General features: G+C 42.0%; 1 protein-coding gene across 1 annotated transcript; it reads left to right on the top strand.

Moving 5' to 3' along the window:
• The first annotated feature begins 2,809 nt into the window (after window positions 1–2,809).
• On the top strand, window positions 2,810–13,806 carry LOC133141782 (guanine nucleotide-binding protein G(q) subunit alpha-like). The gene is made up of 7 exons (XM_061262509.1): window positions 2,810–3,007; window positions 5,354–5,535; window positions 6,173–6,327; window positions 7,306–7,434; window positions 9,560–9,689; window positions 10,813–10,966; window positions 11,976–13,806. Exons 1-7 carry the CDS (start codon window positions 2,887–2,889, stop codon window positions 12,164–12,166), a joined length of 1,062 nt encoding a protein of 353 aa, XP_061118493.1. The 5' UTR covers window positions 2,810–2,886; the 3' UTR covers window positions 12,167–13,806.
• The last annotated feature ends 4,072 nt before the right edge of the window (window positions 13,807–17,878 follow it).

The following is a 17,878-nucleotide window of genomic DNA, read 5'->3' as shown; positions in this document are numbered from 1 at the left end:
AGTGTCAGCAGGTTTAACTCCAGTCGTGGAGGGCCGCAGTGTCTGCAGGTTTACAGTAACTCCAGTCCTGGAGGGCCACAGTGTCTGCAGGTTTACAGTAACTCCAGTCCTGGAGGGACGCAGGTTTACAGTAACTCCAGTCCTGGAGGGACGCAGGGTCTGCAGGTTTACAGTAACTCCAGTCCTGGAGGGATGCAGGGTCTGCAGTTTTGCAGTAACTCCAGTCCTGGAGGGACGCAGGGTCTGAATCCGAATTTATTGCGTATTTGTCCCAGGCTTGGCTACAATAACATTCATCATTTTTATGTAGTAAAACTATTGACATTCTCAAGAACTTCAGTTGCAATTTTAGTTCATTTAAGTTAATTTAGGCCACAAAGAAATGCACACACAGATGAACTATACTGATTGCCAAAAAGGCCATTCAGCCAATTTACGATCTAATCCAGATAATGAGTCTGTCCAGTCTGATCTTGAAGTGTCCACTACACCTCTTGTGTGGAGCGTTCTGTGCATTAAGTGCTCTGAATCGGTGCTTCCAGAATGTTGCTCTGGGCAACATTCCTGCATGTCTGATTCTCTAATGACAGAATGTTGAGTATAGGGCATGCCGTGATGCCCTGTCTGTGTCAATGACCCAGTTACATGCCTGTGTGTCTTTATCAGCCAGGTTCTGCAGTAAAATGTCATAAAACATCCACTTTTGCCCTGTAAACAGTGTTCTTAATTATGCTCTAACCCCTATCTTATCCGTTAAGTGTCAGTGTGGGTGCTACTTTAGCCCAGCACTACAACATCTGAATCAGCAAACCTTAATACGGTCTTCCAGACTAAGACAAAAACCTGCTCCTATGCTTAAACTGAAGCCACTGCATGCAGTGCTGTGAAATACGTTGCCCCCTTCCTGATTTCCTCTCTGATTGCATGTTTGTCACACTGAATGGTTGATTTCTGATCATTAGACGAAATTCACGATTAGACATTACTATTCAACATAGGTATTCCAGCCAGTCCTGGCTGTGCTAACCAAGGCCTTGTACAATGGAAATTTCCTCCGTACGTTTGTGTTGGTTGACACTTCCATTCAAAATATTATTTTGAACCTCAATATCTCTCCCTTTTCAAAGCTGATCTCAATGCCATTTCCCAGCTCTACTGCAATGGCAGTGTGCTTGGGTGAGCAGGCACACTGCCCCTGTTCGTTTGCCTGAGCAGGCTCCTCCCTGATCAGAAAGTGTGCTTCTGTCATCGTGTTGCAGGTGAAGATGCAGACTGATGCTAGTCTCCAGCAAAGCTCTCGTTCTCAAACTACTCATCGTAAAAATGTCAACTTGGTATGGAAATGCCCAAAAGACTTTCAGCTTGTTGGAAATATAACGCAAAAAAATATTGGATATTGTTGGATTTACATTTTTGTAATTTGGCAGATGCTTTTCATCCAAAGCGACTTTCAGGTGCAGAGGTTCGTCTACAAGTAAAAGCCTCAAATCCATGAATAGCAAAACGTGCATGAAGAGCTGTTCTAAACAAAAAGACAACAGTCATCGTAAGTCCATTTTTTTAGTTTATTATTTTTTGTAAATACGACGCTACCCACTGAATAGTAAAATACATGAGGTTACCATAAGCATACCTCATCATTCTACTGTCAGTATATGCTACTAAATTTGGAATACATATACCATTTTACCAGTTCAGTGGTCATTTATTGTCTTGAATAATCTGTGGATAAAAATGTTAAAATAGGGAGTGAGAGTAGGCATGTCTCCCACCCATAATAAATAACTTGTATTTAAAGAGCGTTTCCACTCCTTTTGATCCAATCTTGTTTGCGTATTCTCTTATCCAGTAGAGGACAGTATAAGCTTTCCAACAATGTATGCCTGGTCTGTGATCCTACGTCTGTTGTGTATGCTTTTAGTGGACAAAAAAAACAAACATTTTATTAATATGTATAAGACTTTTTGGATAGGTTTTTGCACCGCTAGATATCTTAGAACCTATACTAATAGAAATATAGTAATTCCCACTTGAAATGCAGAATGAGTTTTATGTCACAACAGTTGATTTGTAAAATATACATGATTATTTTATAATTTACAGCAATGGACAATGTCGCCATTTTGGATAGATATGGAGACACTTGATGGACACCTGGGTACACTGCTTACATTTTGCTCCTTAGATCGTTTCTGCACATTGCTCTTAGATTTTGCACACTTGTGGTCAAGGAGTTTATGGTTCAAAAAATGTATAGATTTACCTGTTATACATTTAGGACTCTCAGTATTTCAGTGCAAAATATGGACTGTAATGGGACCGGTGTCATCCAAAAAGTTCTCATCTGTCCAAAGAACAAAAGGCTTGGGAATCTCCCGGGCGCGTTTGTTTGTAAATGTGAGAGGTGTATTTATTATTGATGTCTTTTTGCTCCCCATGAATGTGTACTTTCATCTATAAATAATCTGTACATGTGAGCAACATGGCTTGCGCTCAATGGGCAAGTTTAAAAACGTAACTCAGATTAATAGCGTTTGTTTTAGAGTAATGTAATTTGGGCCTATGTGATTCACCACTACACCTGCTATGCAACTGTCCTTAACGTGAAGAGCAGTGCACTCTTGCTCGTAAGCCTATCTACTTTGCATCTCCGTTGCTACACTTTGTTTAACTTGTTCTCGGATACCTGTGCTGAATAATTCCCCACACGCATGCGTGCAATGCAATTGGCTTCCCAAAAGACAACCCCTTTGCGCTCACCTGAGAAGCGACCCAATAAAAACCTAATTCAGGGTTTAGCCTAGATTCATCACAAGCCTTCTGATCTGACCGTAGGCCTAAAAAGGGGGTTTTGAGAGAAGTTAATTTTATGGGATAGCCTAAACCATGGATGATTGCTGCATGTCATCGGATGCCAGAGAATGCCAGCGAATAAGTCAAGAAATCGAAAAGCAGTTAAGACGCGACAAGCGGGATTCGCGAAGAGAACTGAAGTTGCTTTTGTTGGGTAAGTCCAGTTCAGTCCAATTAATATTCAAAACGAATAGACACCGAACTGTCCACAAACGTAATTATTGTAAACGGATCGGAAATGTAGGGTTTAGACGAATTCTGGTAACATGCAGCCTACCCGCCACTTAGAAGGTAGCCTGAATAACTGAGAAATATTATATTGTAAGGGAAAGCATACTGTCCCAAGGATGTATTTGGAAAACTTCATAATGCAACACTTATCTGATTTGTGAAAATATCTGTAAGTCCTGACTACAAGTGGTAGTGCTAACTTTTTTTTTTTCAAAGCATCGACATTGTTTTCAATTGGAATATATACTTTATCCACTTAATCTTAAAAGGCAAAATAAAACAAATCATTATTGAAAGCCTTGCCACTTAAACATCAAGCCGAATTACAACATGTGAACTAATGCTGATTGGTTGCACACATGAATTTCGGTGATAGAAGGGAACGTGAATTAACTGAAATTTATACACCATCTTAGTGGTACTGGATCAGTAGCATAAGCTAGCCCACGGACGGCAGGGCGGGATGGTTTCAGTGGTTTTTCTGGATTTGCATAGTGGCTCTAGTCTAGGGCTTTTCAGTCATCGGCGTCATCCTTTCGTCCGATAAACGCGATAGCGCCTTTACTAAAATAAAAAAATAAAATAAAATGTTTGAAAACATTTTAACATGGAACAGATACGCACCCATATAGATAGACTGGCAGATGCCCTTTAACTAGCGACATTGTGCGGCTTGGTTAATTTGGTCGATAGTGATTAGGTTATTAGGTTGACCATGTCCGTATGACCCATATGACCCATTCATTCTCAATATGGAAATACTGTAGGCTTCATGCAAAACGTGTTGAGACAATGTAGCTTTGTTCATCAAACTAGAAAACTATTTAAAATATACGACGGAGGGTATATAAGCACTAACGTTGTGTACAATGCTGTGGCTCATAGTGCATTATCCAATTAATCCTTAAATCAGTCAAGCGTCCTTCATGCAATATTTTCATGAATTGACCTTACATTACACGGTCGTGCATGAGCCATTATAGCCAACAGTTTATTAGAAGCAATTTGGATGGATTAAATTGATGAGAAGATTTGAACAAGAAGTGCATATGATATATGGGTAATTATGTTAAATTGTGTTTCTAAACTCACAGTGACCCATTTTTAGGTTTTCTTTTCATGGGGCCCAAAGTCCCTGGTGACGTCCCTTAGTTACGGCATTAACCACATTCACTGAGGCAGGGTTCATCGGCAGTGTTGCCATGGCGATAGGGCAGTAAGGTCCGCTCCAGGTTGCCCGTCTGGTTTCTCGCTATCTGGAAGATTTCAGAAGTTAAGCCGTAACCCGACTCTTCAACACTGCATGTTCGAAACCTGTTTCACCTATCCAGTCCCATACTTTTATATCAAGTTTGTTATATCTGCATTAGGGTTGAAAGCAGTAATTTAAAACGATTAGTTTGGAGCTGACAAAAAAGTGTACAATTTCTGAAAGCATTGTTCTTCTGCTCGCACTGACTGACCTCAGTCACTCAATGTGTCTCTGATTCTCCTTGTCTGTTACTGTGTTGCTAATGAAACGTAAGAAATGATAACACCAAAACTTTAAATTTTTACTTATTCTTTACCTCTCAAAGTTGAACTCTTTAATGAAAACCAGACTGTTGTTGTGTGTTCCGTGTGACCTGTATGTTGTGTGTTCTGTGTGTTCCATGTGACCTGTGTATTCTATGTATTCTGTATTCTGTGTGTTGTGTGTTCCATGTCACCTGTGTGTTGTGTCTTCCATGTGGTCTGTGTGTTGTATGTTCCATGTGTTCTGTGTGTTGTATGTTCCATGTGTTCTGTGTGTTGTGTGTTCCATGTGACCTGTGTGTTGTGTGTTCCATGTGTTCTGTGTGTTGTGTGTTCCATGTGACCTGTGTGTTGTGTGTTCCATGTGACCTGTGTGTTGCGTGTTCCATGTGTTCTGTGTGTTGTGTCTTCCATGTGTTCTGTGTGTTGTGTCTTCCATGTGTTCTGTGTGTTGTGTCTTCCATGTGTTCTGTGTGTTGTGTCTTCCATGTGTTCTGTGTGTTGTGTGTTCCATGTGACCTGTGTGTTGTGTGTTCGATGTTCCATGTGACCTGTGCGTTGTGTGTTCCATGTGTTCCATGTGACCTGTGACCCGTGTGTTCCTGTGACCTGTGTGTTGTGTGTTCCATGTGTTCCCTGTGACCTGTGTGTTCCTGTGACCTGTGTGTTCCATGTGTTCCATGTGACCTGTGACCTGTGTGTTGTGTGTTCCATGTGTTCTGTGTGTTGTGTGTTGTGTGTTCCATGTCCTCAGGTACAGGGGAGAGCGGGAAAAGCACGTTCATCAAACAGATGCGGATCATCCACGGCTCTGGGTACACAATAGAGGATCGGCGTGGTTTCACTAGGCTGGTTTACCAGAACATCCTCATCTCCATGCAGGCCATGATCCAGGCCCTCAAGACCTTCAACATCCTCCTCCTGGACCACAACACTGTAAGAGCCACCTCATTCTCCAGACTCCCAGGACACTATTCATCTAGCAATAAAGTTATCCAAAACACCAGCAAGTGTTAATGTCATCCCAGCAAGCAATGTAACAGGAATAATGGGCCTCATTCACAGGACTCTTCTTAAATTTGTCATTTTAGTTCTTAAGAAAAGTTCCTACTTATCACTTTAATCTATAAACAACCAGCAAGGTTATAATCTAAATTTAGATTAAAAATTAGATGTTAAAAAAATAGATTAGAAAAATTAGAAGTTAGTTCAAATGTAATGTAGCATCCTACACTTTACATACATTTTGATTATACCAGAGAACAAATTCAGATGAAAAAACAAAAACACTAGTACACGCCAATACAATACAGTCCAGAACACTCAAATTCAGATGAGAAAAAAAAAATCTGAAATGTTTGTGAAAGCTTTCAAAAGCACAGGTAATAATGAAATATGATCATATCCATGTTTTGTGTATGAGGCCCAGTGCAATCTTCGGAAAAGTGTATGTCAGTATGTTGGAGTCGTATCTGCGCAAAATGATAGACTTCTGCTGGTTCTTGGATTCCGTTCAGACTCCACAGGATCTGTGTTTAGTCCAGGATGATGGAATGTGTGTTGGTTTCCTCAGGCCCACGCAGAGATGCTGAGCGAGCTGGACGTTGGTAAGCTCTCTGCGTTGCAGCAGAGGCTCGTAGACGCCATCGAGGGGCTGTGGAAGGACCCGGGGACCCAGCAGTGCTACGACCGGCGCCGGGAGTACCAGCTGTCCGACTCCACCAGATAGTCAGTGTCGTTTCCCCACTGAAAACACACACACAGTATGATCCCGCAAGTCCAACACTCCGAGCACCTGAGGGCCGTTATAGGAAACAGGAAACAGGATACAATGATACACATACAGTTAAGCACAGCAGCCAAAGCTATTTTAAATATCAAATGTATTTATTAAAGGTGCAATAGGTAAGATTTCTGTGTCAAAACATTGTTACCAGACCATTGTAAATCCCTTCCTATCATTGAAAAAGGCTCACTGACATGTCGACTGACCCTGTGCCTGTGTTTATAGTCCTTAAATTCGGGTTTCAAAATATACAGTTGACGGCCCAAAAATTAGCCAATGGCATTTCAACGTCAGCGCATTCACAGAGAAGGGGGAGGGATAAACAGTGTTGTGGTTTGAAGGGGTTTGTTGCTGCTTTTCCTCTCTTGACCATTAGAAGTCCGAAATTACCTATTGTACCTTTAAAGTGACATATTTTTAGTTATAAAGCCTTTTAACTTAACCTGACCAACAACCTTTCTCATTTCATATTCTCAACACAAATAGGCAAATAACGAAACAATGCTGTACATTAGGGTTGCACAGTATAACCTGCCCTTCACAGACTGGAACTGACTGTCTTTTCTGCTTTTTATGTCAAAGTAGACTTTCTTGTGCTGAAATCCTCCTGTGTCATGTCTCTGCTTAGTCAGTTCTCCATAGGAAAAACAATTTCAGATTATTCATTTTGCACTCTCTGTCTTTCTCTGTCTTTCTCACCATCTCTCTGTCTTTCTCTCTTTCTCACTATCTCTCTGTCTTTCTCTGTCTTTCTCACTATAATAATCTGAATGTCTATAAGAGATAATCTGGATGTCCATGATAGATAATCTGAATGTCTGAGAGAGGTAATCTGAATGTCTGAGAGAGGTAATCTGAATGTTTGTGAGAGATAAACTGGATGTCCGTGAGAGATAATCTGACAGGATTTTATCTGGCAGTTACCTGAGCGCTCTCGAGCGGATCTCCAGCCCCTCCTACATCCCCACGCAGGAGGACATCCTGCGGGTCAGAGTGCCCACCACCGGCATCATTGAGTACCCCTTCGATCTGGACAACACCATCTTCAGGTACGCCCCTCTCACCTGCACTACTGTCAGACACCTGCAGGTACGCCCCTCTCACCTGCACTACTGTCAGACATTTCCAGGTACGCCCCTCTCACCTGCACTACTGTCAGACACCTGCAGGTACGCCCCTCTAACCTGCACTACTGTCAGACACCTGCAGGTACGCCCCTCTCACCTGCAGTACTGTCAGACACCTGCAGGTACGCCCCTCTCACCTGCACTACTGTCAGACACCTGGAGGTACGCCCCTCTCACCTGCACTACTGTCAGACACCTGCAGGTATTCCCCTCTCACCTGCACTACTGTCAGACATTTTCAGGTACATCCTCTCACTTGCACTACTGTCAGACACCTGCAGGTACGCCCCTCTCACTTGCACTGCTGTCAGACATGAAGACCAGAAGAACCGGAGAGAAGGGTGCCCTGCTGAAAAAAACAGCTCAAGCATGGCGTGACACACCCCTGGGTGTACAGAAGAAATTGGCCCTGGGAGATGTTGGTGAATGGTTTTACCTGGTATTTTATTCAGTCTCCAGGGAGAAGGACTTGGGAGAGAGAGAGAGAGAGAGGGGAGAGGGTGAGCGAGAGAGAGAGGGGAGAGAACACAAACTATGGAAAAATGTACAAAAAGGTCTTCGTCCGGTGCCCTCCTGGGATTGGGATGAAAATGGCAAACAAACAATGACGACAAACAAAACCAAACTAGCTTTGTAGCTGTCATTTGTCAGCTCTATGGCTTTCCACCACTCTGTGGTCTGTAGTTCCCCTGGTCTCAGACGCCTGCTGTGGGACAGAGCACACATAACAGGGAGAAGGACTTGGGAGAGAGAGAGAGAGAGAGAGAGAGAGGGGAGAGGGTGAGCGAGAGAGAGAGGGGAGAGAACACAAACTATGGAAAAATGTACAAAAAGGTCTTCGTCCGGTGCCCTCCTGGGATTGGGATGAAAATGGCAAACAAACAATGACGACAAACTACCAAACTAGCTTTGTAGCTGTCATTTGTCAGCTCTATGGCTTTCCACCACTCTGTGGTCTGTAGTTCCCCTGGTCTCAGACGCCTGCTGTGGGACAGAGCACACATAACAGCCTGGATTAATTAATCATGTAGTCCAGGTGTCTGTCTACGTAACGCAGTGGCGGTGATATAGGCGGTGCAGGGCCTGTGGTTTAGGAGGGCCCATGTCTCTCCGTGTCTTATATTAGTACCCCCTTTTTCACAGGTCTTTACGGCGACGTAACCTTGTAGGTTGGATAGCAAGCTAGATATGACGTTAGTCTACTATATTTGGCCGAAAAGTTAAAGTTTTCGAGCAACTAGGACGTAGCCATGCTATATCCAGGTAAACCCTGAGCTGTACTGGGGTTAACCTAGTCTGTCTATATGTCAAAACGTCTCTCAACCTATATTTCCACCCCCTAGACTTCTAGATTCCAGTTTTATTTCATTTTTCATATTTTATTGTAAAAAATGCATTCAGTGAATTAGGCATAAGAACACGGTGAATAATACATTCAGTGAATTTATTGTGTTGTGCTTTTTCTCTGATACTGACACATGAGTAGGCTATAGGCCTAAGCTAAGTTATGTAAACATCCCAAGTATCGTTAGTTTATTTGTTTGAAGAACTTAGAACTTGTTGATTTGATACTATGACCATCCGTGTTGGTCCATGGTTCTGACAAATGTTCTAAGGTATCGCAAACAATGTATCCTTTGTCCTAAAGTATTGTCTGTAAAATATCTGTCTATTGGTGCTGTGTGTGTGTGTGTTTGTGTGTGTGCATGTGTGTAGTTTATATGCGTTTGCGTGTGCATGCCTGCGTCTTAGAGGAAGACTCATAAAAAAAAATCTTGCACCGGGGCCCATCCTAACTAGCTGCCCGCCACTGACTAAACCAGTAGACTCTCGTAACCAGAGCCCCACCTGCCACAACCTGGTATCTTGTCTAAGCTCTAGCTGGTTGACCAGCTCATACCCAGCTAGACGAGCTTCATGACCAGCTTGGCCAGCTCGATTTTCAAGCTGGTCAAGCTGGCATAACTGGATTTTACAGCAGGGAGTAAAACAGTCAGAATACCAAATGGGATGATGGGTAATTTGTTTGTTCTTTGTATGTCTGCAGGATGGTAGATGTGGGAGGCCAAAGATCAGAGAGACGGAAGTGGATTCACTGTTTTGAGAAGGTCACCTCCGTAATATTCCTCGTGGCTCTCAGCGAATACGACCAGGTCTTAATCGAGAGTCACAATGAGGTGAGGCCATCTGACAGACCAGGACTGACTGCAGTGTAAGAGCAGTGGTTTTGTCCAGGCGGTTCTATGGCCTGTGTTTTTTGATTTTGAAATCATATGAAGATATGATGAATTTGAGACAGAAGTATAGCCCTGCTGGAAAAAAAACAGCTCAAGCTATGTTGGTTGCTGGTAGCTGGTTGGCCAGCTGGATTTTAAAGCTGGTCAATCTGGCATAACTGGATTTTACAGCAGGGAGACAATCCGCTTTTGCTTCATGGTATTTACACGTGTATATACAGTAGAGTCGTTTACAATTTTTCAGAAATAAATGAGGCTCAGGTAATCTTCCTTTTGCATAAATTGTTGACTCAGAAAACAGCAGTGGGTGTCTAGTCCTGGCTTTAGCCTTTGTTTTGATCTGTGGCGATCGCATCTGCAATCAGAGGCCAACACCATCATGAAGACCAGAGGGACTAAGGGATTAAGGCTGCAAAACAACTAAATTGAGAGAAACCTAATAATTTCTGAAGATGGATAGCACAGACTGCTGTACTTGGGTATATCAATTACAGCAGTTGGAGAAGTCTTGAAAAAGTAAGAAACCACTGATGGACTTTAACACTGTACAGATTGAAGATGACTGCAGTTGATGACGGATAAATCTGAAGAGCTGTGAATAAAAGCCCAGTGACATCACCAGCAGGGCAGGACTGAAAATATCACAAGGCTCCACTTCAAGATGGAAACCTCATCAGCAGCAAGAATTAAAAGACCATATTGGAATGAATAAAAAAATATGGATATGAGCCAAAAGAGTCCTAAAATAAAGTTTTATGGAAGGATGGGAAACAATCCAAAGTGACTGAAAACTGAAATTGTGGCGAATATATGCATGTAAAGGATATAGCAAACCAAACAAAATGTCTCTCTACCGCTTTCATATTGCAGGATTATTTGGCTCAATTTTTGTTCTGGCTCTGTGCTATACCATTTGAAATGAAATTATGAATATGAGGTTAAAGTGCTGACTGTCAGCCCTTATCTGAGAGTCTTTACATTCAAGGTGGGTTGAAGGTGTGTAATGTCACGGGAGTATGGTTCTGCAGGTGTATGATGACACAGGTGTGTGTCACACATTTAGAACCGGATGCAGGAGAGCAAAGCGCTCTTTCGGACCATCTTGACCTCAGACTGGTTCCTGGAGTCATCCGTCATCCTCTTCCTCAATAAAACCGACCTGCTGAAGGAGAAGATCGCACAGTCTCATCTCGCCGACTACTTTCCAGACTACACCGGTGACTCCATTCATGTACCCATAAGTCTGTGTGTGCACATGCATGTGTGTGTGTGCCCCTCTTGTGTATTTCAATGTTTGTGCGTTTGTGCCTTTGCATGTGTGTGTATGCGTATGTAGATGTGAATGTTTGTGTGTGCTTCTGCACACATGTGGAATTGAATGAAATACGGCAGCCTATAGCCTAGTGGCTAAGGTGCTTGATCAGTTCAGGTGTTGGGCACTTGAGCAAGGCCCTTGACCCCACATTACTCCAGGCAGCATGTTTATACTCTAGTGTGCGCAGAAGAGTGTGTGTACAATACAGGGTGGTGCATAATTAGCCAAAGCACGGTCCCTGTAGTTACATTATTACATTACTGGAATTTGGCAGACGCTCTTATCCACAGCAACGTGAACTTGATTAGACTAAGCACGAGACAATCCTCGCCTGGAACAATGCAGGGTTAAGGGCCTTGCTCAAGGGCCCAACAGCTGTGCAGATCTTATTGTGGTTACACCAGGATTAGAACCACCGACCTTGCATGTCCCGGTCATTTCCCTTAACCACTATGCTACAGGCTGCCCCAGTTGTCCCACAGTGCAGCAGTGACTTCTTTCCAATGGGGCCACAGTCTGCTTGCACAAGCTACACATGAGGGGTCCTCCATGACACTATGTCTGTTAAAGGAGGGTAGCTGAGAGTCTGAAACAGGGGTATGACACAATCTGTTCTAATGGACTGTGTTCATTCATTTTTCTCATTAACAGCGAAGATCTCAATAAAGAGTGCGAATATATACAAATTTGGCCTTCCTAATTAGGGAAAAATAGGGAAAAATAAAAACAAGGTTTCCGTAGCCATCATTGACTGTGAAACCATGTGGAGAGGGCAGCATGGGGATGAACCAGACCCAGTAATAAAACAAGATGTAATATGACCAGAATGGCCAGATCAAGTCTCTGCCTTAAAAGAGGTCATGATTTTCCATTTATTAACCTTTAAATATATGTTTTGATGATATCTCTAGGCCCCAAAAATGATGCAAAATCTGCAAAATATTTCATCCTGGAGATGTTCCTGGAACAGAACCCAGACAAGGCCAAGCGTCTCTACTCCCACTTCACCTGCGCCACTGACACGGAGAACATCCGCTTTGTCTTTGCCGCTGTCAAAGACACGCTCCTCAAGCAGAACCTCAAGGAGTTCAACCTGGTGTAGAGGACCATCACAACCCATTCACTCTCTTCCTGAAGGAGATCAACCTGGTGTAGAGGACCATCACAACCCATTCACTCTCTTCCTGAAGGAGTTCAACCTGGTGCAGAGGACCATCACAACCCATTCACTCTCTTCCTGAAGGAGTTCAACCTGGTGTAGAGGACCATCACAACCCATTCACTCTCTTCCAGTCTACTCCAAAGTGACCACGTTTATGTGACCAACCACATAAAGTGCCGCATTCTCTCCCTAATCAGTAAATTGCATATCTGCCATATAACTGATGCTGTGGCACACTCTTGCCTGGCACACTGGTGGTCTCCTGCCAACTAGTCACTCCAAATACATTTAACATATTTATTTGATATCTAAATTAAGTGATTTTTTCTACTAGTAAGGTTTTTTTACTCTTATAATATTGCTGAGATATTTATACTTATATTTTTTTGTAACTGACCTTTGCTATTCCAACTAGCTCTATTTGTGAATTGTACCTGGCTAGGTAGCTTTCTGTTTTCCACAAGTTGGATAATTTCTTAAGCCATTCATTTTACAATGAAGAGGACTAGATGTCTGTAATGGTGTCTGTGTCTCATATAGACTGTGAGGACAGGGTTTTCCGCCTTTTTTTTTTTTTTTTAAATATGAAAAATTCTACAGGTCCTGGAGCATCACCATGATATTTAAATAACAAAACAATGCACCCTCCCGATGAGCTTACAAGATTTCTATTTTCATTTAAAAATTAAACTTTTGAATGCACTTCATTTATGATTATCTGCTTATATAAATACACATATCATATTATAAAATAGTAAGTGTTTACAGGCAAGTTTATACAGTTTTAATCATGAAAAACTAGTATAAGCAGGTGGTTTTAATGTTGTGGCTGATCGGTGAATGTGAATAAAACATGTGAAGGTTAATTTATCAAAAGAATTGTATGTAATGCTTTTCTGATCATTCATGTGTCTGGACTTGTGTGTTTTGTATTTGGAGAGATTTGGCAACACTTGAGGACATTTGGTGCAGTTTTGGCAAAACCCATGTGGAATTTGAATACCCGTCAATATCTTTATCAAATATACAAGTTGATATCAAGTTTGTGCACAAATAGAAAGTAGGTCTGGGTTGGTTATTGACTTAGAAATTGAGATATTCAGTGCTAAACTATAAAAATCTTGTATTTTCTTTTTTCTTTTAGTGTATCTTTCACTGTATGTACACGCTCTGACATTTGTTCTGTCTCAAGCCTCTGCTTTAATTTAAGTCTTCATCCAAGTTTGTGCAGTTTTTGAGATATTGACACTTTTATAGGACTGGTACAAAAGAGGTGGAAATTGCCCTTTCGGGAGCCAAAGTGGAAAGGGTAAAAATGCAACTTTCAAAAATAAGATGCACTAACAGAAATCACCAGTGTGCCACATGATCTCACACCAGGTTGGTGTATTGCAGGACTCAATTTAAGAGCTAATTTTGATAAGCATACACACATACACATACACACATACTTTTTTTTATATATTCATCTACAGGTTCATATTACCGCAATGTATGTACTGTCATCTGCACATTATTCTTGCATGTAATAAATTATATTTGCACACAATTGTTTCAATTTACAAGAATCTTGTCTTGTTCCTACAGTCAAAAGATGAACATAAGATGACAGATCTAAATTTCAGCTTTTATTTCCTGATTTGATAAACAACTTAAAACATATCAGATGATTTGTATCAGACGATCCAATATTTAGGTGAGCAAAAGTCTTGGAACTGACAGGTGTTTCTTTTTGCCCAGATGTGTCCTGTGAGATTGATTGGTTAAACAATAAATAGTTCTAAATCTCTACTCTTGGTCTTAGCCTTGGGTTTTGCCTATGAAAACTGCATTTTTGTTAGAAAAGATATGCTATACCAGAAAGCTGTTTTTGGGGCGAAAAGCAAGCCATTTTGAAGCTTAGAAAAGAGGGGTAATCGTTCAGACCAATGGAACAAGCATTGGGGATAGCTTGTACAACAACCTGGAATATCCTGGAAAAAAGAAACCGCTGGTGTACTGAGCAACAGACATTGAACAGGTCAGCCGAGGAAAACAACAGCAGTTGATGACAGAAACATTGTGGGAGCTGTGAAGAAAACCCCCAAAACATCAGTCAGTGACAAACAATCTCCACAGGGCAGGGGTGAAGGTATCTCAATCAACTGTTCAAAGAAGACTTAGAGAGCAGCAATATAGCACAAGATGCTAACCACTAGTAAGAATCTGAAGGCGAGATTATAATTTGCAAAGAAGTACAGAGATGAAAACAAAATGTATGGACTGATGAGAACAAGATGAATCTCTACCAAAGTGATAGAAAGGCCAAAATGTGGAGAAAGAAGGGATCTGCTCATGATCCAAAACATACCAGCTCATCTGTGAAGCACGGTGGAGGAAGTGTCATGGCTTGGGCTTGCTTAGCTGCTTTTGGAGTGGACTCACTAATCTTTATTGAGGATGTAGCTCATGATGGTAGCAGCAGCATGAAATCAGAAGTCTACAAAAACATTCTGTCTGTGGAGAAATGCATCCAACAAATGTAAATGCATTCTTATAGAGAAATGCTGTCGTGTCTAGGAAACGACAGAGTCCAAATCTTCAATTTGTCGAAAAACATCTTCGCGAGGGAAAAGACGACACCAGGCAGCAAGATCTTCAGGAAAATCAGACTTTATTAGCACACGTGCATAAAGCCGGATCAGCTCTCCAGAACTGAACCCCAACTGGCATTTGTACACCCATTTTATACACAGTTACTCCACCTACAACTCCTCCTCAAACCTCATTCTGGCAAATCACCCACACTTTTCTTATCGTAACTCCTCCCAACGCTCCTCCCACAACGTCATTGTGGCAAATTGCCAATGGTCCTTATGCTCTGCCAACTCTGTACAAAGTTCAGGGCATTCTGCCAACTACGTGTCCTCACTTCACCCCGCACCTGCTCTTGGCAAACTACCAGACCTCATAAAGTTCTGGATGCCCTCCCTCTAACACGTCATCCATACACGTCACTCTGTATCTTTCGCTTTTATAAGACGAACTAAGCAGCAGTAATCATTGAAAATATACAGACAAACTAAACATTTCATTAATATTCACTTCTAATATACTTTTCTAATCTACAGACATACTAAACATTTGATTAATTATTCTCTTCTAAGGGAGTAAATGTACGTAGCATTCTTTGCTCTCATTTCGACAGTTTTCACTGTGGTTTCTTGCGTTTTCATAAGCTCAGCTATAATTAATGTTCTAGGTCAAATAGATACACTCCTGGCATAAAACATCGAGAGTCCTGGAGAAATCAGCTGTACAGTCATATCTCGCTCTGCCCGTGTCCTTGACAGTTTGGTCTACACAGTTCAAGACGGGGCCCCCCCCTGCCAGCTGGCTGGGCTCACTGTGTAATCCTAGCACAATTTAGCAGTTAATCAGTTTGAAACTATACAGGGTACATATCATACTTTAATACAGATATATTGATAAACTTTTAGCAAACATCGTCGAGAGTTTTGGAGGAACCAGCCTGCTCACTAAGGCGGAGTCTGATTTTGACTTGTGATTGGTTATCATGCTTTTAGGAGGGAGATCTTTCGTTCTGTGAATTTTCCCCTACAATGCGTCCAACTAATTGGGAGGAACTTCATCATGCAACAAGAAAATGACCCAAAACACACTGCCAACACAACAAAAAACAGAAAAAATTGGAAGGTTTTACACTTCAATCACCAGACCTTAGCCCAATTGAGCATGCATTTCACCTCCTGAAGAGGAGATTGAAGGGACCCCCCCATGCAACAGTTTGGTGATGTCAATGGGTCACAGGCTTGATGCAGTTATTGCAAGCTCAGGATATGCTAACAAATATTAAGTGTTATTTACTTTCATTTACTTAAATACTCTCTGTTCCAATACTTTTGCTCACCTAAAAATTGGGTGGTCTGATATCAAAGGTGCTATGTAGTGGGTGCTAAGTAGTGTAACACATCATCTAGGTGTAAAGCTTTTATACCAGGAAATAAAAACTGTCTCGTGTTCATCTTTTTATCTCAACTCCAAATGTATTCAGTGTATTGCAAAAACAAAATCATTGGCCTTGCTGTTCCAATACTTTTGGAGAGGGCTGTACATTGTGAAGCAGTTATATAACTGGATGTATACAGCTGTGCATATATGCTCTCACTTGCACATGTACCCCCTCAGCTACACAGATATTCCCTCAGCTAAATGGTAAATGTCTGCATTTATATAGCACCTTTATCCAAAGCATTGTACAATTGATGCTTCTCATTCACCCATTCACACACCAACGGTGATTGGCTTCCATGCAGGGCACAGACCAGCTCATCAGGAGCAATTGGGGGTTGGGTGTCTTGCTGAGGGAGACTTCGACACAACCAGGGCTGGATCGAACCGACAACCCCTGCCAGCCTACTGCTCTTACCACCTGAGCTAATGTCGTCCCTCAGCTGCGCATATACACTCACCGAGCACTTTATTAGGAACTTTTACTTTATTACACCTACTTATGCATGCAATTTTCTAATCAATGGTGTGGCGGCTGTGCAATGCATACAATCATGTAGATACGGGTCAGAAGCTTCAATTAATGTTCACATCAACCATTAGAATGGGGGGAAAATGTGATCTAAGTGACTTTGACCATGTTGGCAGCAGACAGGGTGGTTTGAGTATCTTGTTGATGAGAAATGTCAGAGGTGACAGGAAGGTGACAGTAATGCAAATAACCACACATTACAACAGAGTATCTCTGAACACACAATACATCATAACTCTAAGTGGACAGGCTACAGCAGTAGAATAAGTCTAATAAATACCTAATAAAGTGCTTGGTGAGTGGATACCCTCAGCTGCACATACATCCTCGCAGCTGCACACATATACCCTCAGCTGCACATATATACCCTCAGCTGCACAGATATCCTCTCAGCTGCACATATATATCCTCAGCTGCGCATGCATCCTATATATCCCCTCAGCTGCACATATATACCTTCAGCTGCACATATATCCTCTCAGCTGCACATATATCCTCTCAGCTGCGCATATATTCTTTCAGCTGCATACATATGCTTCTCAGCTGTGCATATATTCCCTCAGCTGCACATGTATACCCTCAGCTGCACATATATCCTCTCAGCTGCATACATATTCTCCACAGCTGCACAGATATTATCCTCAGCTGAGCACACATCCTATATATCCCCTCAGCTGCACATATATACCCTCAGCTGTGCACATATCCACTCAGCTGCGCATATATACCCTTAGCTGCGCATATATACCCTCAGCTGCACAGCTATCCCCACAGCTGTGCATATATTCCTTCAGCTGCGCATGTATACCCTCAGCTGCACATATATCCTCTCAGCTGCACCTATATACCTTCAGCTGCACATATATACCCTCAGCTGCACATATATCCTCTCAGCTGCGCATATATTCTTTCAGCTGCATACATATGCTTCTCAGCTGTGCATATATTCCCTCAGCTGCACATGTATGCCCTCAGCTGTATACATATATCCTCTCAGCTGCACATATATCCTCTCAGCTGTGCATATATCCTCTCAGCTGCGCATATATTCTTTCAGCTGCATACATATGCTTCTCAGCTGTGCATATATTCCCTCAGCTGAACATGTA

The sequence above is a fragment of the Conger conger genome, chromosome 12 (assembly GCF_963514075.1).
Source record: "Conger conger chromosome 12, fConCon1.1, whole genome shotgun sequence".
NCBI lineage: Eukaryota > Metazoa > Chordata > Actinopteri > Anguilliformes > Congridae > Conger > Conger conger.
This window is presented reverse-complemented; position numbering and strand designations above follow the sequence as displayed.